The sequence below is a fragment of the Babylonia areolata genome, chromosome 7 (assembly GCF_041734735.1).
Source record: "Babylonia areolata isolate BAREFJ2019XMU chromosome 7, ASM4173473v1, whole genome shotgun sequence".
Taxonomy (NCBI): Eukaryota; Metazoa; Mollusca; class Gastropoda; order Neogastropoda; family Buccinidae; genus Babylonia; species Babylonia areolata.
In genome coordinates, this window is record NC_134882.1 from 44,225,373 (window position 1) to 44,247,424 (window position 22,052).

At 42.1% G+C, this 22,052-nt stretch overlaps 1 protein-coding gene across 7 annotated transcripts in view; it reads right to left on the reverse strand.

Annotated features, from left to right (window-relative positions):
* LOC143284072 (transforming growth factor-beta-induced protein ig-h3-like) overlaps window positions 1-22,052 on the reverse strand; it is a 92,492-nt gene that overhangs the window by 15,707 nt on the left and 54,733 nt on the right. For all 7 annotated transcript variants that reach the window (XM_076590698.1, XM_076590694.1, XM_076590696.1 and 4 more), the window contains 5 exons: window positions 18,519-18,617; window positions 17,856-17,920; window positions 15,233-15,398; window positions 14,700-14,853; window positions 13,382-13,459 (listed from right to left, as the gene is read on the reverse strand). In XM_076590698.1, the coding sequence (XP_076446813.1) occupies window positions 13,382-13,459; window positions 14,700-14,853; window positions 15,233-15,398; window positions 17,856-17,920; window positions 18,519-18,617 (562 nt within the window). The remainder of the gene's footprint in view (window positions 1-13,381; window positions 13,460-14,699; window positions 14,854-15,232; window positions 15,399-17,855; window positions 17,921-18,518; window positions 18,618-22,052) is intronic.

The following is a 22,052-nucleotide window of genomic DNA, read 5'->3' on the forward strand; positions in this document are numbered from 1 at the left end:
ACTTTTCAAAATGAACTGAGAAATCAACGTGACGGGGCGGGTTGTGCTGAAACTTCAATGGAGTTCGTTTCGTTACCAGGCATGGTGAGCGTTACGCACACACCTCGAGAACCTGACATCAACAAAGCCCTCAGACACACTCACATGCTCCCGTGTCTTCACAAAGTTGGTGTCTGCTTCATTTTCCCTAAACATTCTCTTTCATCCACAGATCCTCCCCTCCTTAATTCCTTCATATGTTTATTACCCGCAAACTGGGTGCACAATGACACCGGGCATTTTGGCAGGGATTCAAAATCATCCGTCTCCAGAATTATAGTTCCATAAAAACACGAGAGAGAGAGAGAGAGAGAGAGAGAGAGAGAGAGAGAGAGAGAGAGAGAGAGTGAATGAATGAATGAATCTTTATTTTCCAACGGTGAAGATATTAGCACTTTGGCCGACTTACACATCTGCCGTTGTTCTAAGAGACACACAAACATGTACGCATATAAATGTAGTTATACTGAATACTTAATATATGTATATGTACGAGTATAACACAGCGTCAAACTGAGAGACACAACATCACTCACATCTGTACGGAACGGAAGCGAGTAACACACACACGCACACACACACTCACACACACACACACAGAGAGAGAGAGAGAGAGAGAGAGAGAGAGAGAGAGAGAGAGAGAGAGAGAGAGAGAATGAATGGATGAATGAATGAATGGTTTATTCATATAGGCCAAGGCCCCTAAATGAAGGGGTATGTAACAACGTAACTATACCGTCATACAAAAATAAGCTTTGTGGCAGAAAGAGTGGCCATGAATGTTTTATGTTACTTGTAATGTTTTTCTTTCATGTAAAGCGCCCTGAGCTCTTACTAGAGAGAAAAGGCGCTATATAAATGTACATCATCATCATTATTATTATTATTATCATTATTAAAAATAGGTATCCAATGTGTTATGAATACAGTGTCTCTTTAAATGATCGATACAAAAATATACATAAAATTTACACCTTTTGATCTGCCGAAAACATTAGCAAATTCAAACGGAATAGAGTAGACTGCCTGCAATATTTTTCTGTTGTCTGAAAGAGAGAGAGAGTGAGAGAAAGAGAGAGAGAGAGAGAGAGAGAGAGAGAGAGAGAGAGAGAGAGAGAGAGAGAGAGAGAGAGAGAGAGAGAGAGAGAGAGAGAGGGTCGTAAGAAAAAAAAAGGTAATAGAATTCCATTATTCCTACACCACGCCCAACCACCTCCTTTCTCCTCCTTCCAGTTTTCATCATCTGATCTTTGGCACTGCACACGTCACACGCTAAGAATTCCATACGGGATAAGATACTCACTTCATCGTTAAGATCGTTTTCGTTTTTCATCTACTCCGAAAAAGACACCCAGAGAAGAGGAGGCGGCACATAAAAAACAACAAATAATCATAATGAATTTCAAAATATCATTTAAAGCAGAAAGACAATCTTCTCGCTTCTTGGGACATTGACAGCCAAACAAATTCTCATAAGAAACACAAACCGAAAAACATGTGATTTGGGTGCATAAGTGGGCCTTTAACTAAGTGCACTGACGCGCGAGATCCTTAAAAAAAATGACATTCTAGCGCGAAGACTCGTTAATATAATGTATTTCACTCACTATACAAGAGAACACCAAGCTTGGAACGCTCGTGGGTGGTTTCCTCATGCATTTCGACGGGTAAAAGCCCCCAACATTTGCACATATGTTGCACAGACGTCGAGTGGGGATAATAATTGTGTTTTGATTAAGAAGACTCAGGTGGGCGAGTGAGTGAGTGAGTGAGTGAGTGAGTGCGTGCGTGCGTGCGTGCGTGTGCGTGTGCGTGTGTGTGTGTGCGTGCTTGCAAACGCGTATATGCACTTATGTGCACTGCTTGAGTGCGTGTGTGAGCGAACGTGGGTGCGCATCTGCGTTTTCACACACACGTGTGTGCCAGACACAGAAAGTGAGAGGTGTGAAGGGGAGGGAGAGAGAATGGGATACGGATAATTTATTCATATGGCCATAGCCCCCATGGAAGGGTAAATAACATCTGCTGCGTCGCATTTGTTGTAAGAGACAGAGAGAGAGAGAGAGAGAGAGAGAGAGAGAGAGAGAGAGAGAGAGAGAGAGACAGACAGAGAGAGAGACAGACAGACAGAGAGACAGACACATAGAGAGACAGACACATAGAGAGAGAGAGGAGAGAGACAGAGACAGAGAGAGAGAGAGAGGGAGAGAGAGAGAGAACGAACGAACGATCGAATTTTTTTTTGTTATTGAGGGACAGAAGGAATAAGCACAAATGGCTTGTTTTCATCCTGCCCTCCTGAAAAGGGAAAACATAACAAATACTCAATACAAAAGCATAACATTGCATGAATGAATTTCAATTATGTCCCACAAAAAAGACGAACAACATAAGTACATGCACTGATAATACTTAGAACAAAAAGAAAAGAAGAAGGAAGAGACAAGGAGAGAGAGACAGACAGACAGAGACACAAACAGAGAAAGAGAGAGAGAGAGACAAAGACAGAGAGAAAGAGAGAGAGAGAAAGAGACAGAGAGAGAGAGAGAGACAGAGACAGACAGAGAAGGTGAGACAAGCGAAGTGAAAGTGAACCAAAAACATTTCAAAATACTAACTTCAACAGAAAGAAAAAAATCTATGCCTCTCGCTGATGACACTGACAGCTGGCCCGAAGATCATCACAGAGCCAGCCAGAAGCTCACAAGAAATAGAACACCCAAAAACCTGCAAGCTAGGGGGAAAACGTCGGCAGTTAGGGAAACGCATTGATGCACGAGATCATTTTTGGTATTTCATCGAGAGCTATTTTGTATTAGAAAGAGGCACAAATTTTGAATGAGCACAATGATTTTTATGTAGCAGTACATGCACATAATACATTATAGTAGTATCATAATATGATATAGCTAAGTCGAGTAAAGAGATCGGTTTATACCAAGAGGAATCCGAATGGTGCATCTGTGTATTTTTGTGTGTTTTGTGTGTGCGTGTTAAGACGCGTCTGCGCCCGTGTCTACCGCTCGCATCCGCATGTGTTTGTCAGCATGCGCATGCATAAGTTTCAGTTTCAGTAGCTCAAGGAGGCGTCACTGCGTTCGGACAAATCCATATACGCTACACCACATCTGCCAAGCAGATGCCTGACCAGCAGCGTAACCCAACGCGCTTAGTCAGGCCTTGAGAAAAAAAAGGTGAATAAATGATATATAAGCAAATAGATGTAAAACATGAAGACACACATTTACATATACACCCACACATGCATAACAGATATGCACCGAACATGCAGTTTCACAGATATGAAAGCACAGTCAAATACATATAAACGTACATGAGCTCCAACACACACACACACACATTACCCTGCACCTCCTCTACCCCCCTCCTCCACATGCATGCATAAACTCTTTGTAAGTGAATGTGTGTATCTGCCAGTTTATACACTCACGACTGTGCCAGAGAGGTAGGAAGGGGGTGGGTGGGGATGCAAGCAAGCGAGGGGAAAACAGATGGGACGGAAATAAAGAGCATTCCAGAGTTCAACGACTTTACCCGTTCAATAGTTCAAAGACCTACCCACCTCCTTTCTCCGACCCTCCAATGTTTTCTTCCTCCTCCTCCTCCTCCCTCAGCTCTGTGAAGAGTCATTGAGGTGCCTCACAGATAAACTGATCGCCAGATTCCTCCAGGTCTGGCGGTTGTGTGCCAAAGGCTAGGTCTTTGCGTATGGTTTTTCTGTCCGTGCTGCAATGTTGTCAGTCCATTGATTTTTCTGTCTCACCCTCTGTCTCCCTCCCTCAACAGTTCCCTGGAGGACCGTTTTAGTAAGGCCACTGGATCTTGTTAAATGGACATACCAGCGTAGTTTTCTTTTGATGTCAGCAAATTTTCTTCAGGTCCAACGTGCAGCCTGGTGGTCTGGCGCTTGTTCATTGGTGTTCTGGTGTTTAGTGATAACATATCATTTCCACGGCTTCAATTCTTCCTTCCAAATGTTCATTGGTGTTCTGGTGTTTAGTGATAACATATCATTTCCATGGCTTCAGTTCTTCCTTCCAAATGTTCATTGGTGTTTAGTGATAACATATCATTTCCATGGCTTCAGTTCTTCCTTCCAAATGTTCATTGGTGTTCTGGTGTTTAGTGATAACATATCATTTCCATGGCTTCAATTCTTCTTTCAAAATCCGCCGTGATGGTCCATGAACTCCATGCTAGACATAGACCCCCCTGTCCAATTAACCGGCATAAGGGGGGAGAACTTTACGTCATCGTCAATGCCTTTTTCTTTCATTTAATTAAGACGCTCAATTTGTTTTGTATGGGTAATTCTGCATTGTTATTCATTGTCAGTTCTGGGTTGCACCATGTCCATTTCTATCTTTCTTTTTCTTTTTTTTTTTTTTTTTAGATGGGAGAGAGACAAAAAACAAAGAACAAACAGTTATGGAAAGAGACAGACATACACACACGGAGAAAAAACAACAACGAAACGAAAAGCATTAAAAAAAAACCAACAAAAAACCCGCAGAAACAAAAACCACGCCTCGCGCTAATGACGTTGGCAAACAGCCCAAGGAAACCCAGACAGCCAATCAAAAGCTGGAAAGAAAAGAACACAGAAAAACCTGCAGCCTGGGAAAAACAGTCGGCCTTTACACAACTGCACCGATGCACGATATACTTTATGACATTTTATCGCCAGCTATTTTCGACGTATTTCCCTTTGAAAGATGAGTTTCGAACAAACGTGGACGGTTTTCTCATCCCTCTCAAATAGTAAAATACAGCACATATGCATATATATTGACCTGACGTTGAGTAAAACGATTAATGGGTTAGATAACACACACACACGCACACACACAAACACACACCAAAAACACACCAACCTTGGAGTGTGTGTGTACATGCGTATACGTGTGTATGTTTTCATACGTACACTTATGTGTGCACGCGACTGCTCATTTGTAAGCGCGAATGTGGCCGCACGCGCGTATTGTTATATACTTGCCACAGAGAGAGAGAGAGAGAGAGAGAGAGAGAGAGAGAGAGAGGAGGGAGAGAGAGAGAGAGAGAGAGAGAGAGAGGGAGAGAGAGAGAGAGAGAGAGAGAGAGAGAGAGAGAGAGAGAGAGAGAGCGAGAGCAAAGATTGACAGGTTTGCTGTTATCCATCAACACTCATGAGGTAAGGGTTTTCTTTTTGTCAAACCACCCTCTGGGAGGGGAGGCAAACACAGAAAGAGAGAGGGGGAGTGGAGGTGGAGAAAGACAGGAAGAACGAAAGAGAGGGTGGAGGGAAAGAGAAACAGCAGTGAAAGAAACAGAAAGGCAGAAACAAACAAGGGTTGGGTGTGGGGTGGGGGGCAGACATGCTGACAAAGTAAAAATGAACCAAAGGATTTTAAAGTACTATTTTAAGCAGGAAGAAACAAATCTGCTATTGACGTTAGCAGACGCCCAGGGAAAACTAAACAGCCAATGAAAAGCTTAAAAGAAAAGAACACCGAAAAACACGTAACCTGAGGGAAAATATCACAATGTGAGAGATCTTTTTTGATGTTTTGGCACAGTCAATCTTTTCCCTTTCTATTTCACTTTGACAGAGGAACAAACAAGCAAACGGTGCTCTTGTAATTTCCTGTTGGTTTAAAAACAAGAAAACAAAAAAACATATGCATATATGAAGTAGCGATGTTAAATACAGAGATTACTGCAAGAAGATAAGGACTCGAGCGTTTGTGCGAGTGTGTGGGAGTGCGCGCGTATGAATGTGTGTACATGCAAATATGGGTGCCCATGTATGTGCAGCACGTATCTGTGTGTGTGTGTGTGTGTGTGTGTGTGTGTGTGTGTGTGTGAGAGAGAGAGGGAGGAGGGGTGGGAGTGGGAGAAACGTATCATTTGTGTTGTTGAGTACACGCGCCTACGTCTTGGATAGACAAAATCAGGCAGTCATACTCTGCATCAACGTGATGAGGTCACACTGCGCCTGTACATGTCAGCTGCTGGAGAACCTCCCTGGACGTGTAGTATAAAGACTAAATTCCACTCTTCCGGTGCTCTCCCCTTGTTCATGTTTCCATGTACAGGTACTGTCAGTGCAGTGTCAACACCCCCCCCCCCCCCTCTCCAACAGAAATCGGTTGACTGGTTGGTGTCAACGTGTATGATAGTTGTGTCCGACCATGACTATCAGAACGGCAGAGGAGGCAACTGCTGTCCCGACTATCTGGACTAGAATTTGATCATAGTGGAGAGTGTCCTGTCCAAGTTACATCCCCACTCTCTCAACCAAGAGGGCTTCAGGACAGTCGACGATGGAACAGCTAGCTCCGAAGTTGTCAACATAAAACGGATAACTGGAATACGGGACTAATTTTTCAATTTCAAAGTGGTGTCAAAGTGTGTGGATCGATCCATATACGTCACACACACACACACACACACACACACAGGAGCAGATGCCTGACCGACTATCCATAAACCTTTCGCGCTGGTCAGGCCTACACCGAGTTCAAATTAATCCTCGAATCAATGTTGCATACCAGAAAGGCATGGGCACACGGCGGCTTTTTGTTGTTGCTGCTTTTGACAGAAGCGTTCTGTTGGCTGCCGTGTTAGTTTGGATACGTCAGTGCGGATCGTTTCATTGCATGGATCAACACCCTTTGCAAATAAAGCTCGGCAACCTGACCCGAGTGCTAGCGACAAACACGCACGCACTCGCACAGAGACACCAGAGTTATGTGCTCTGTCCTATCTTCTTGAAGATGCTGTGCCTTTCATTGGCATATCAATTTATCAGTTTACTAACTCATTCCGTATATACTTCCTCCTCTCCTACTTTTTTAAACGATAACATTCAAATGTGAAAATTAATACTTTAACAATTTTAATTAATTCTTTCATTACCAGTTAATACATTTAACACTTTAATCACCAGTATGTGTTACAGGATATTAAAAAAAATTCTACTCCACCCCTTATTTACTTATCACCCACCTGTCAAAATCAACCAAGTTGTTGTTGTTTTTTTGAAAGGGATTCATTAGCATTTACCCTATCTCCTACATAACCAACCCCAAATAAACAAACACACGCACACTTACACATACACTGGAAGCTAGTAAGAAAGAGAAAAAGAGAGAGGGTGGAAGGGAGAATGATGAAGGGAAAGAGGGAGGGAGGAGGAGAGGGAGGGGTGACGGGGAACACAGAAAACATTCACACCGAGTTCCATTTCTCTTCAATCACGCGACACGCCCACCCGCCCCCTTTCTCCTCATCTCTCTCGTCTTCATCAGCTTTGAGCAAATTGCTGCCCCTGCAGACATGACATGCTAACCACTTCCACACGGGTAAACGCCAGGCAACACTGATCATCTGATGCGCAGTAACAGGAAGAAACTTCCAAGTCGCCGTAGCAGTAAATAAATGGCTATATTCTTCCGTCGGCTTACACACACGCACGCAGGACCACCCATAAGCATACACACGCGCGCACACACACGCACGCACACACACACACACACACACACCAACCCCCCAAAAAAACAACAAAAAAACAAAAACAAAAAACACCCAAAACAATCGGGCCTTCATGAACCCGATAAAATCTGAGAGAGACATACAGACAGAGAGAGACATAGAGATAAGCGGGCCAGCCCTTCATAAAAAATACATTTCAAAATACAACTCGAAACAGAAACATTTACGACGTGTCTCGCTGATGACATGGGCAAGCCACCTTAGGAAAACTAAACAGCCGATCAAAAGCTCGAAAACAAGGTCATAAAAATTCGCATCGAGCGAAAAGCAGTGGGTGTTTATCCAAGCACTGATGGAGCACTCGTCCTGAGGTTTCAGCATGAGCAGTCAATTTTCTACGTGTTTCTCTCAGTCAGTGAAGCAGAAACAGAGATATGCGCGCACGTGAATGGTGTTCTCGTTATTTTCCATCGGTGAAAAATCAACAAATATAATTAGGTGGCGAAGTGAAGTAAAGAGATAATTATATTTAGATAAAGAGAGAGAGAGAGAGAGAGAGAGAGAGAGAGAGAGAGAGAGAGAGAGAAATGTGCGTGTGTGTATGAACCCGCGCACGTGCGTCCGTATCCTATTTTCTACGTATTTCCACATGTCAGATGCACAAAACATCTTCAAACACAAGTGGGTGGTTTTCTCATCATTTTTCATTGGTTTATAAATGACACGCATGCACATATGCTGGTGATCAGACTTCTGCCTCATAATACCAATAGAACATGAAATGCTCTCCTTTTCTGGAGGAAAAAAGCAGCAGTGTTCAGCCTGAAGCGAAAGTGGTATGGATTAAATGAGCAGTCAGAATAGACTGATCCTATTTAATTCCTAACAATCCGAAATTCATCACTTAAATCAACGCATCGAGTACCTGCGCTTGTGTCTTGCTAAAACCGCTGAAATTACAGACGTTTTTGCGGTACAAAGGGTCTGGAAAAATATAGGGTCGGACTATTCATATCTTTTTTTTTTTTCGTACAACATAACTATGGAGAAAAACAACTGCAGGTAATATTTGAATATAACTTTGCAAAGATTAGAAAAGGATATGGAAAATGGAGACTCTCAGAGACATTTTAATTTTCCCTGTGGGAGAGAGCTATACAGCAGTTTCGTCCCCTGAAGACTCCTCAAATATTCCTAAAATATTTCAGCACTGGCAGCGAACTGTCATCCTCAATGGCATGTGATCCAGAGACAAATCAGAGTTCGGTGGTATTCCCAATCATAGCAGTGATTAATCACAGTCAAATGACTTCCCAAAACAGCCCATGAAGGATGAAGTACACAATAAGGGGGGAAAACATAACACCATACATTTAGAAAAAAAAGAATAATAACTCATAGAATACCTCGTGCTTTGGGATCCGAAACTGATGCAACGAAAGTCATAAATGTATGCTGAAGACGAGTGGCTGGCTCATATATATATATATATATATATATATATATATATATATATATATTTGTCTTTTATGTATTTTAAACTCGTGGATATAATCTCACTAGTACACGCTAAGTACAGCTTCCTCAGGTTGGGGGCTAGGGTATATATATATATATATATATATATATATATATATATATATATATATATATATATAACACAGAGGAACAGAGACAAAGATGTGCACCTACAAATCACCTCTCTTTTTTTCCCCCTCTAACTTTCCGACGACCCACGTCATAAGACGAATGCGCATCACTTCTGAGCACAGCACAATGCCGTCGCTTGTTTATTGTTGATACACATCCCTTGGCAAAAGCAGACCACGTAAAACCTGCCGGCTTCCTCACGTTTCTGATGCAGCGCCAAACCCACAGTCTGAGGAACAACATTTTTGCATTCACACACATACACAGGCACACCACAGAGAGAGAGAGAGAGAGAGAGGCAGACAGACACAGAGAGAATAAAAATAAAATGAATGTATTTCAAGGTATTACTCTGAGCAGAAAGACTCGCTTCTGGCGACGTTTAACAGTCAATCAAATGCTCATAAGATATACAAACAAAACAAAAACAACAAAAAAAACCCCAATGGCAATGACAATTATTCTCAACAGCCATTCAACAATGAATGAAAGGGGACATTACAAATGATCGTGAGCACAATTCTAGAAATATTCATTTGAGATATATATATATATATATATATATATATATATATATATATATAAAACCCAAAAAACAAACCCGAATGCGGTTCAAAAATATTACTTTAAGGAGAAAGACAACTTCTCGTTTCTGGGGACGTTAAACAGTCAATCAAATGCTCATAAGATATAAAAGCAACAAAACACGACAAAAATCAATGACAATGACAATAATTCTTAATGTCCATTCAGCAATGATCGTGAGCAGAATTCTAGAAGCACTCAGAGAGAGAGAGAGAGAGAGAGAGAGAGAGAGGGGGTCGGGGGGGAGGGGGGGGGGGGAGGGAGGGAGAGAATGTGCGAGTGCGCGCAGCACGTGTCACCGAAATAAACAACAAAAACAACCCTCCTTAATTGACGGGTTAAACTGTTCACAGCTCTGAAAACCCGCGCGCCTCTCTTCGTGCGCACACGTGCTTGCCTCGCACATGCACCCGTGTGCATGATAGTGTGCATGATAGTGAGTACGATAGAAGCCAAGAAATGCGGGAGGAGGAGGGGCGGATGGGGGTCCCATTTGCGCACCTTTTAACATGACAGCTGCAAATTGCAGCGACATGAGTTACGATCTCACTACCACTTCACAACACTTTACAAGTGTGCAACACGTTTGGGCGGTCACAGGGAGGGAGAGACAAGAGTCGTGAAAGAGAGAATGGAAGAGAATGATTCTTGCGCGCGAGTTAGCAGGCGAGAGAGGGGGGCGGGGTGGAAATAGAGAGAAGAGGAGAAAATAGAAACAGTAAGAATACATGGTTATTTGTATGTGCATCAATTAAGAACATTTTCAGTCTATCGCTTTCATTGTTCAATTAGTTCTTAAACAAAATGCACATTATTTTGTTTGTAATAGTTTTTTTGATGACACTTAAGTTAGCCATTTGTACTGTAATGTGGTGTACTGTAGGCTACTGTATTATTCATAAACGTTTACTGTGGGCTCCTGTAATATTAAAAAAGTTCCTTGCCACAACAGATGTCACCGTTTGAATTTTTGGTTGTTTTTTCCAGGGGACAGCAGGACACTATACTCCTGCATCAACATTATCCCTACTTCTTAAATTCCTGCCTGTCTGTTATTTGTCTGCTCGTCGAACATGAGTTGTTTATTTTTTAACCGAATTTGCAAAAGAAATGTCTGTCAGCAGGGAGTCTTCCAAGCGTGCTACATGCTACAGCGCCTGGACATCGGTTTAGAGTCTCGTCCGAAAGACTATCGCACAGATCACTGCTCAAGGTATAAAGGAAGAAGGGTGGGGTGGGGAGAAAACCTGCTTGTATACCTACATGACTCGAACCTCAGACTTGGATATTCTCGCCTACAAGGCGGGCGCAATATCCACTGGGCCGCCAGTCCACTTTGCAATAAACAAAACACAGTGTGCATGGAGATTAACGGGCAGTGATTTTCACTCTTTTTAATGGGAAAAGACACACAGCCAAAGTCATTCTTGCTGAGTGCTTAATTCCCATCATGTGGCAGACAGACAGAAGTGCAGAGCAGTACACCCAGACGCATCCTCAGGGGGAGTCTCTGGGTTGATTTGTTGTTTCCCCGCCCTCTTAATGTCAGATTTATTTACCTGTCTGAAAGCAGATGGGAAACGTTAAACAGATGGGAAGCATTACGCAGCATGAGAAAGTTCCTGGGTTCGTTTCCCTGTCCTTTTTTTTTGTTTGTTATCTGTGTAACAGGCTGAACAGAGGGTAGTGAACAACGTTGGCTTAAGTTCATGCTTGCGTTTCATTTCCCCGAGCAAAGTGGTTTCTCTGCTGCTTACAGACTAGCCCACAGTGAAGGCCAGATCCTGCCTGAAAACAATACATGACTGAATCCAATGGGAAGACAAGACACAGAGTCACAAATACTGGTTACACTCCAGTGGTGTGGTCCACTAAACTGTCACGGTCAGCCTAAGATGGCAGTTAGTGCCCCTGTGTGTAGTTACATCAAAACCTAGCTGTCCACAGTGAACAAAACGGCCTACATATAAAGCATGATAATAGAATATTGCAAATATTCACACAAAGCGAGGAAAAGTAAAGACAATGAATGATCTTGTAAAACAGAAATGAAGGCGACAACAGAAGAAAGAAAAAAAAGCAGATAAACAAGAGAGAAACATAAAAGACCAAAGGTAAAGCGTAGAAGTTCTGGATTTTATTTCATCACGGAGATACCAAGGTGTGCGGACAAGGCCATACACGCTTCACTAAATCTGCTGTCATAAGGCGGAAGAACACTCGCGTTTCCAGGAAACAAAACAAGGTGTCATGCAAAGGGCTGGATGTACCTCTCTTTAACAAAGCTTTGGTCGGTACATGAGTGCATCTGTGTCAGGGGTTGCTCTGATGAATACCGTATGTACGCTGAGTGTTTTGCTCTGGTTCTATTCCTGTGATACTTGGTATTTTGACTGGTGCTGCTGGGATATTTACATATGTCGATAGTAGTTTGTCTGCCAACAGAGCAATGTGAACAGCTGGGATGTCATACTGTACCTACTGTAATACGATCCTACACTGCGATGCGTTGTGAAACCGAAAGAAGCAACATCTACGGGGGATAAAATAATATCATTGTGATGGTTCCGACCATTCAGAAGAGGAATTCAGATTGATTTTAAAGATAAACTGTTTTTAAATGCCTAAAAATGTACGATAAAAACATCATAAAAACACATTTGTGTGTCACAAGTTGATAGGAAGACGAAAAGGAGAGAGAGAGAGAGAGAGAGAGGGGATGGGGGGGGGGGGGGCAGACAGAAAACGAGACAGGGATGGGAGGGGGGGGGGGTTAGAGAATTGGGATGTGAATGTGTGTGAATATCACAAGCTGATAGGAAGACGAAAAGAATGAAAGAAAGGCAGAGAGAGAGAGAGAGAGAGAGAGAGAGAGAGAGAGAGAGAGAGAGAGAGAGAGAGAGAGAGAGAGAGAGATGGGATGGTATCCTCGTCTTCGTTTTAAGCCAGCAGCAGGAAAGAAGCTGTCTGTTTTAAGATTTTAAAACTCCACATTCATTCCAACATCATGTAAAAAACAACAACAACAAAACGAATACACGAAATAAATCATACACGCCTGTGTTCTGAACATGTTGGTGTTATTCAACCGCATCTTTTTTTCCCCGCCCTCGTTGAAAGAAGCTGGGACGTGTGTTTTTATCACTCACACATTCACACTGGTGCAGAGGTTCCAAACTCCCTTTTTTTCCCTTTTCTTTAATGGCTGTTTTCTAATTAACCAGTGACGCAGGGTCGTATGATTGATGTGCACACAAGAGCACATCCACAGAAAATGTGCAGCAACTCAAGAATCTTTAAAAAAAAAAAAGAGGATAAAAAACCCCCAGTGCAATGTTCGAGGTGAACGAGAGCATGAAGGGAGGCAGAGTGAGCGAGCCGAAGTCCTGCGTTGAAACCTTACTTCTGAGCAATGCAAAACAATGCTCGGCTGCTTGTTATTGATAGTTATTACATGGCAAAAAATACACAAAACACGCGGATCGTGTGAAATCAACCACCGTCCTCGTGTTTCTGATACTGCGCCAAACCGGCACCTGAAAAGAAACATAGTTACGGATATACACAGAAAGAGAGACAGACAAAGGGGGAGACAGAGACAGACGTTGCGCACCTTGTCAATAACATGAATGACCCCGTTGGTTCCCTTCTCATCAGGCCGTATGATACGTGCACAGTTCACGGTAGCTACCTGCACGTGAAATAAAGCATACTTCTTTATACACACGCTTTCAATTTTCCAGCTGCAACAATATTAGTTTTCATTAAAGTAACGTCTAAAGTTTTAGCATTACGTTCAATACAATTACTTATTGACACAGAACGTAATACCCTCTTTCATACTGTCCACTGCTAACCAAAGTAATTCCTTTTGATCTGGCTGGATGTGGAAGTATATGTTATCAACTCTGAATTTCTATCCTTGCCGGATGTCTTTTAGGTATTGTGAACCTTGGGTATGATGTCTGAGGAATTATGGTGCGAGAAACGTTTTCGTTTGTGTCATTCTTAAGAGTCAGTCAACTATTTTGTTGTCCCCAGTGCCAAACACGACCAGAAATTGAAGCTAAACGTAGGCAAGCGCTCAACTGGCGACGAACCGTAGTTCAACTCACAGCACATATCGTGAAGCGGATGACAGTTTTACTACAGTGACGGTGTCCAACCATTGACCTGTCGAGGTAACTGTGGCGTAACGCTATTCAAATTCGACTTTGAAATGAAAGCTGTTAGGCTTCCGGCTGGTCAGAATCATTAGTGCTGTACTTGCGTCCTCACGCTCAGTCGTCGCATACAGCTAGCAGCCTCACATTCTACTGCAGTCTTCTCATCTTTTTCTTCTCCTTCTCATAATATTCTAACAAAACAATAGAAAAACCCTTTTTTGACTGGCCTCTATAATGTCCTTTGCCTGTGCGCGGATCTTTGTATATAGCTCATGGAGTTCAATCAACATCACGTTGATTAATGTTTCGGTCAGCAATGGCCTTAAGAGCAGACATTGAGTCAGAGAAGATCGGAAAGGCCTGTTATAGCGATACCTGCTGTACTCTGTATCGGGATCTTAGTCCTTTGCTTTTCTTGAGATGGATTACATTATACAAAATGATGCGGAATTTGTGCTGCAAGAAAGAAACTATGTCAGAAACTTCGACTTGAAAAAAAAATCTTGCTTTATGTTGACAGAGATCACGTATAAATATCGAGAAAATCTGTGTTATCAAGAGAAAATTATACCCTAACAATATCACTCATAAACACGCAATGGTTAAATGTCAAAATATCGAATTGTCTAACCACTGTTTGATACATTTGATACAACAATATGCTATTGTCAAAGGTAATGGCACATTTTCAGCAGTCAACAGGAACTTCAGAGAAACCTGACAAGGATTTTGCGTTGTGAAACTGAATCATCCAAAGGAACTCACCCCATAGGCGTATTTGTTGACGCGGATTTTCTTGTTCCTGAACATGGTGACGAACTTCTTGTTCCTGGAGACGAAGGTGTCGAGAGGCAGCTTGCCTGGCGCTATGTGGTACAGCATCAGCCCCTTGCTACTGTTGGCCTGCCGAAGCTGGTTTCTGCCGCAACAACAACAACAACAACAACAACACACACACACACGCACCACACACACAAACACACACACAAACATACACACAGTGAAACTGTTTCATTCACCTTACCTGTTAATGCAGTCCAAATAACAGATTCACTCGATATTCAATTGTGTATCATATTAAAATCATACGTCAGCTAATCCACACTTTACCAAACCGCAACCAATATTCGAGTACGAAACCACTGTTAGCACGCACACAAACACAATCCGCCAAATATCACACATGTCAAACTAAAGTCTTTCTACAACCACCTCACACACAAGAACTCCCACTGTCATAACTGTGTCCAGTCCTTAAAGAGAAGTGGATGGAGGAAAAAAAATAAAAGCAGTATTACCTGGAATATCCAGACACTTCACTAAAGGCCTTGTCAGACGGGGCGAAGATGGTCCAGGCGCCCTCGTGGGCCAGCATGTCGGTGAGGTTGCTGCGGACGATGTGGTGAGAGAACTGCGTCAGGCCCAGGTCCTGGATCGTGGTCATCAGGTTGCCCAGCGGCTTTTCTTCAACATACACAGTTAGTCATGATAATGATGATTACTACTACCGCTAGTAAGATAATAATGATAATATAATAATAACATATGATGATGATGATGATACTGAAATAATGATAATCCTAATGACAATAATGATGATTGTGATAATAATCATGACAATGTCAATAATGATGGTAATACCAATAATAATAAATAATGACTGTGCAGAAAGGTCTTTCCAAGTTCGAAGAGACGCTCGCTCAGCAGCACGAGGAAAAGAGAATGAGAAGAAAGGCTGCAGCCCAGGCAGACAGACCAGCGTCAGACTTCATCTGTGCCCTCTGCCACAGGGACTGTCATTCCCGCGTCGGACTGGCCAGCCACACCCGACGCTGTACCAGAATAAACACCTAGAGCGCAACTCCATAGTCTTCCGAGACTGAAGGATGCCTATTATTACCAATAATAATACTAATAATTATGGGCATCCACCATGTGCTATACCTCCTTAACATCTATATGGGGAGGATGGTATGGTTACAACAAATACTATCACCACCGTCATATATATGGCATAATCAAGACTTTCAAACAAGACAATTCGAATGTGTCAATGACAACGCACGGACGGACGCACGCACGCACGGGCGCACGCACGCACACGAAGAACCGTGAACAAATGGTGTTAAGACTGAAGATAAGCACAGAACCATATCTTGTCAATGTCTTCTGGTGTGCCAAAATCAAGTGTCATTATTTTTTGCAGTTCGAAAAGTGTGGGCAAAATATCAATCCGCTATCGTAAAACTGAAATATTCCGGTTTAGTGTACAATAATTATTTGTCACCTTTTTGTTTCATAGATGACAAACGTTGCAAACAGTTGGCTTAAGCGAAAATATAAATGTACGTATCATATTGTGTGTGGTGAGAAGGGAGGGGTGAGGGTGGGAAGAGAGAGAGAGAGAGAGAGAGAGAGAGAGAGAGAGAGAGGGGGGGGAGCCGGGGAGGGAGTTTTGCGGCAAAAACTTCGATGAACATTCAGTTCACCCTGTTGCAGTTTCAGCATGCTTATGTAGAAAGCGGACCTGAAAAATGCGATACTTGGCAACCCAACTGAAAACCAAGCGCAGTGTTAACACTATTCCCACACGGTCTTGACATTTTGTCTGGCGTCAAAATGGCGTTTATTTGTCGATGTATGCAGTTACATGTTTTCTGGTTTTTTGTTTTTTTTCCTGGACCGCAGTATCGTTCTACCACGAGGCAAAATAATTTTGAGGGTTAGCACACTTAGACAAGATTAGTTCGCACGCGCGCGCGCGCACACACACACACACACACACACACACACACACACCTCCCACGCGGCGTTATTTTCGTCAGAAATAACATCGAACTGACGGTAAACTGAAGAACACCATACTACCTCTTGAACATCCGCACCCGCATAGACACACACACATTCAGACTACAGATTATTTTAACATGTCTCTGCACTGTGTTTTGGTGATCAACAAAGTGGCAAACAACCTGTGTACAGGCTTTATACATGAGACTGGGTGCCATGCCATGAATCGGCTGCCCCAGCAAAACTGAGTGCATGTTCTGATCGGTACTTCACACGACAAACGAAAGTGACTGCACAAAACGCCAGCCCTCAATGATAAACAGACAACACAGAAACAAATGGAGTTAATCCATTGAACTCTCTCCGACTGCTTACAGGACCGAAGAAGTGATCAGTGGAGGGACTTGCAAACTTTTATCTTCTATATATTTATTTCTTAAGGGAGAAAGTGGGAGGTGTGGGCGTGGGGTAACTGCTTTGGAAATTTCGACAGTGTATGTGCAATAATGTTCACTCCCATGACAGTATCTAAAAAGAAAGAAAACGAAAATAAAGTCATTGCCACCCGAAAAATGTTCCAATTTCCAGCTGAGAATCCGAGTGTAACCGCTTACACAGTCATTCAGTCTGTCGTAATATCAGCTCCGCTGACATACATATTTGCAAATATAACTGCGAGCAAAAATATAAGCGGCAGTTTGGCTTAGTATACACGTCAAAGGAAAATTCCATGATCCAGAATATTAGGCATATACGGAAAGTCAACACTGATCACGGCTAAAGCAACGCTTTTCAAACTTACTCGTTAAGAATCCAACACTGCATTTAATATGACTAACAATCAACGTTAACTATAAAGAACAGAAAATACGATCCGGAAATCCGGAAGATTTACACCGCTAAAACTAGACTATGTATATAAAGGTTTTTCTATCTTTAAGCAAAATGTGGTGTTGACAAAGTAATTCATTATTACATTAATTTGGTACAAGTTTACCGCAGACACACACACAAACACACACAAAGGGACAATGGAAACAGTGTTATCATTGCATAGAATCACAGACACTTTGTTTAAAGACAAGAACCAAAACCGAAAGGAGAGTGATTAAGGATGTGAACTACACATACCTTGACTACAGCCACGTTCTCCTCTCTTCTTCTCAAAACCTGAACAGCAGTCCCAGCTCACGAACCTGTCAATGACACCAAACCCATAATAACGATGATGCTATGGACATCTGGTTTCGTCTAAGACGACTTGACTGCTATTTAAGTGATTTCTTGTCTGAGAACTTCGCACTCCCTAAAGCACCGCTCTCAAAGAGACATCCGTTGTGTGGATGAAACTCGCTGTCTTCGTTTTGACCCCATGGCTCTTTAAGCCTTGTGAAGGAGCAGGAAAATGTGAGATTCGAACCCAAAACATCCAAGTATTGAGTCCGTGATGATATACATTGTGCCGCGCCGGCTGATATGTGTGTGTGTGTGTGTGTGTGTGTGTGTGTGTGTGTGTGTGTGTGTGGGGAAACCAAGGACAATATTTTGGATCAAAGTGATAAAGTAAAGCTGTGGAATGTGAAAAAACAACAAACATTTAGATTTCATGAAGGCTAGCTTATAAGTTTCAAATAAGGAAACACGGGAAAAAAAAGAGAGAAAGAAAGACAGACAGGCAGAGAGAGACAGACGAAGACACCAACAGAGAGAGAGAGAGAGAGAGAGAGAGAGAGAGAGAGAGAGAGAGAGAGGTGCAGCCAGACAGGAATGTGTACAAGTGGGAGTCCTACTCACGTGGGACGTTCGCAGATCATCCTGAGGTGTTTGGCCACACAGTGAGTGAAGAACTTCCGCCCCGTGCCGTACACCTCCTGAACCATGCACATGTTGGGCCTGTACACACACGTCAACATGCGCAGTTTTCAGTTTTCAGTTGCTCAAAGAAGCGTCACTGCGTTCGTACAAAAACTTACGGTCATCGTTCCTTTTCTGTTGCTGCACCTAAAAAGTGGAATTCACTATCCTCACTCCTCCGTTACACCCTAACACCCGCACTCAAGAGAGCACTCAAAACATATCCTTTCAAACTGTACTCTTCTAACTATAACTTTTCCATCTGCACTTACTTGCTGTGATCTTATTGCTGATGTGCTTTTTCTGTCGATTTGTATGCATTTGTGACGATTTTAGTGGGTTTTTTTTTGTGATGCCAGGTTCATTGGTGATTATTTTTTTACTATGGTGAATGTGATGTGCTTTGTTTTGCTGTAATTTGTACCCGTGTGATTTGAGACTGTGATGATGCCTGTGTTGATTTACATATCTTTATGTCACTTAGTCTTTAATATGTATATTTTAGCCAGTGTCATGCGAGACTGTGTTGCCGTTGTACATATTTTTTATGTCACTTAGTCTTAAATTTGTATATCTTATTGGAAAGCGCGGTGAGCCCCATCTGAGATGGGGTACTGTGGTATATAAACCTGCGTCTTATTATTATTAGTAGTAGTTTTTATTACACCACATATGCTAGTTTGATTTTCCAGTCAAACGTGGGAGAAAGGGCTAACCCAGCCCCTCACAGACACTGTATTGGCAGATAAGCGTCTTAAACCATTTTACCACCTTCCTCTCATACACGCAATTATCATAGATAACTGTCACTCTCACTACTATCTTCCACTGTCTGGGAACAAAAAGACATTGACTGATTACTAAAGTATACTGCCCTTGTCCCAGCATGTACGATTTTTCATACTCTTGACAGCGATATATCTTTCAGTGTCCATCGAGATAATTCTTGTAGTCGTTGTCCTGTATATGAAGAGATAAGATTGGACAGAACAGAATGCCGCCCGGTTCCACCCACACTATGAAAACCTGTGTCTGAAAACCTGTGTCTGATTTTGCCCAGTCTGTTCAAGTGATTAAACAGCATGGTGAGAGGAAATCTCTAAACCGTCATAATAATAACGAAGGTGAAATGAGTTTTGAGGTAAATGGACCTGTTAATCACCATTTCTGGTTAATCACTCTTTTTTACACACCCCTCGCTACGCCCCCAACCTATACTCCAAAGTTGTTTTTCTTGAAAGCCTATTGAAAAAAGACCGCAGGATCATTTTCGGGGAGAACTTGTCTCTCCTGTCCTGTCAGATCTTACAGACAGAGCAAACGACGAAGTTTGTATGTGGAAGCATGTTTTGCCGGAAATGTTCGAATGTTGGGAAAGACCACGTTCCGGTTCCGGTCGATGTTCGCAATGTGTACCAACAAACAATGAAGCTGAACGATCCACCGCCACTGGAATCCAACACATTGAGTAGAATCCCGACCTGGCCTGGCCTGGTCACATCTACACTAAACAGCCGTATTGGCATTCAAAAACTGACTGACAACAAATGACTGACAACTCTGAAAACAACAATACAACAACAACAACAAAAAACACAACAAAACAAAAACAAAACAAACCCAGTAGGCCTGCAATCGATTCGGATCAAATCAAGTCTTAAAACAAATTGTGGACGGAAAGGGAATTCAATGTAAAACCTTCCATGGAATCAAATCCACAAAAACAAAGACCGGCCGAAGACAACATAAAACATGTCAAAAGAAAAACTATTCACTTCTTTATTAAATAGAGGAAATTGTAGTGGAACATTGCGGTGAAAAAAAAACAACAACAAAAAACAAACCCTTCTAAAACGGTTCTTCAAGGATCCAGCATCTAAGCGTACGTATACCTGATCTCATGCAAACCCAGCAATCAGTAAGATAGAGTTTAATACCGTTAGGCTCGCTGCAAAGCACACTGTGCCAATGCGGAAAAAAGTTTTCATCTCATGCACAAACGATCTGATCGTTAAAAAAAAAGAAGAAAAGAAAAAAAAGAAGAAAAAAAAAAAAAAAAAAAGAAGAAAAAAAAAAAGAAAGAGTGATAGTTCTTTTTCCATTCGTGAGTGACCCCGGTTTTGTCAATGTCAAGTCATCCTGCCTGCATCTTAGCCAGTCACGGTGGCCTTTCTATCGAGACTCGGCAACAACAAAACAAAAACCCTTTTCTACTTTAAAACATAGACCCTATGATATAACCAAACAATGATCGATTCGGCCCGCAACAGAACCAAGTCATAGTCAGTATTATTCTACTGTAGCTAACAACTACACCTGGGAGATGCCCTCGTGATCTACCATTCCAAAAAATGTTACAGGATACATAAAAACTCATGTACTAAAATGTTCTCTGTTCAAAATCACGTGCGACTATGTACAAATATTCATTACCAAGTTCAGCCACAGAAAAAAACCACCACCCGGGCAGAAGTATGCTGAAAAAATAGATCAGAGAACCAGAAGGCAGAAAAGCGAAGGAGAACAGAAAGAACAAAAACAGGAAAGCAAAGAAAATGATCTATGCAGAATTCCCAGGTGGCCATGCCATCATAATTGCGGACAGATCACTCCCAGCAGGAGAGATTCTGTGAGGCGGAAAAATTGAATTCCTCTTTTATCGGTATTAATTTTTTAGCGTGTATTGCGCACACACACACACACACACACACACACACACAGAGGGAGACAGAGGTAGAGAGAGAGAGAGAGAGAGAGAGAGAGAGAGAGAGGTAGATAGGAGAAGCGGGGGACAGGAGAGGAAGGGATGGGTGGAGAGAGAGGGACAGTCAATGTATCGTATGACAAGAAAGGCAAGGCCTTCAAGACTCACTTGTGATATACACGCAAAGGGTAAAAAAAGAAGATGATAATAATAATGAAACTTATGAAAATTAGTTTGCTGAAATTTGTTAATGAAAACTGGTTCGTTGAAACGTGTTTTCTATTCGTTATGTAATTATAAAGCTACCCATTAAAAAAAAGAAAAAGAAAGAAAGGGTTCCACGTAGGTTCAAACAGAGAATGTTCGAATCGAGAATGAGTGGTTTTATCCATTGCACTGACGCAGCTTCAACAATGACGTTCAAAAATTATTATTTGAGCATGTTGTTTTAGTGGAATAAATCGACAACGGTAATCGAAGTGATAACGCTGTTTAAATCATGTTATTTTGGTATATCTCGGGCATTTAAGAAGTCCGAGGGGGCAGGTACCCATCGCTTCAAAGACCTGCAAGCATCAACGTAATAAACCGTTAATAATTCGGAAATACGGCTGAATTCGGGAGAAGTTCAACCTATTATTGGTATGACTGTGAAGATGTTTCTATGTTAAGTCAAGTTTCGTAGACAAAGTATTTCCAGAGAAAGTGGACTGATGTTAAAGTTTACCACTGACACACAGACACACACACACACAACCAAACACCCTGTT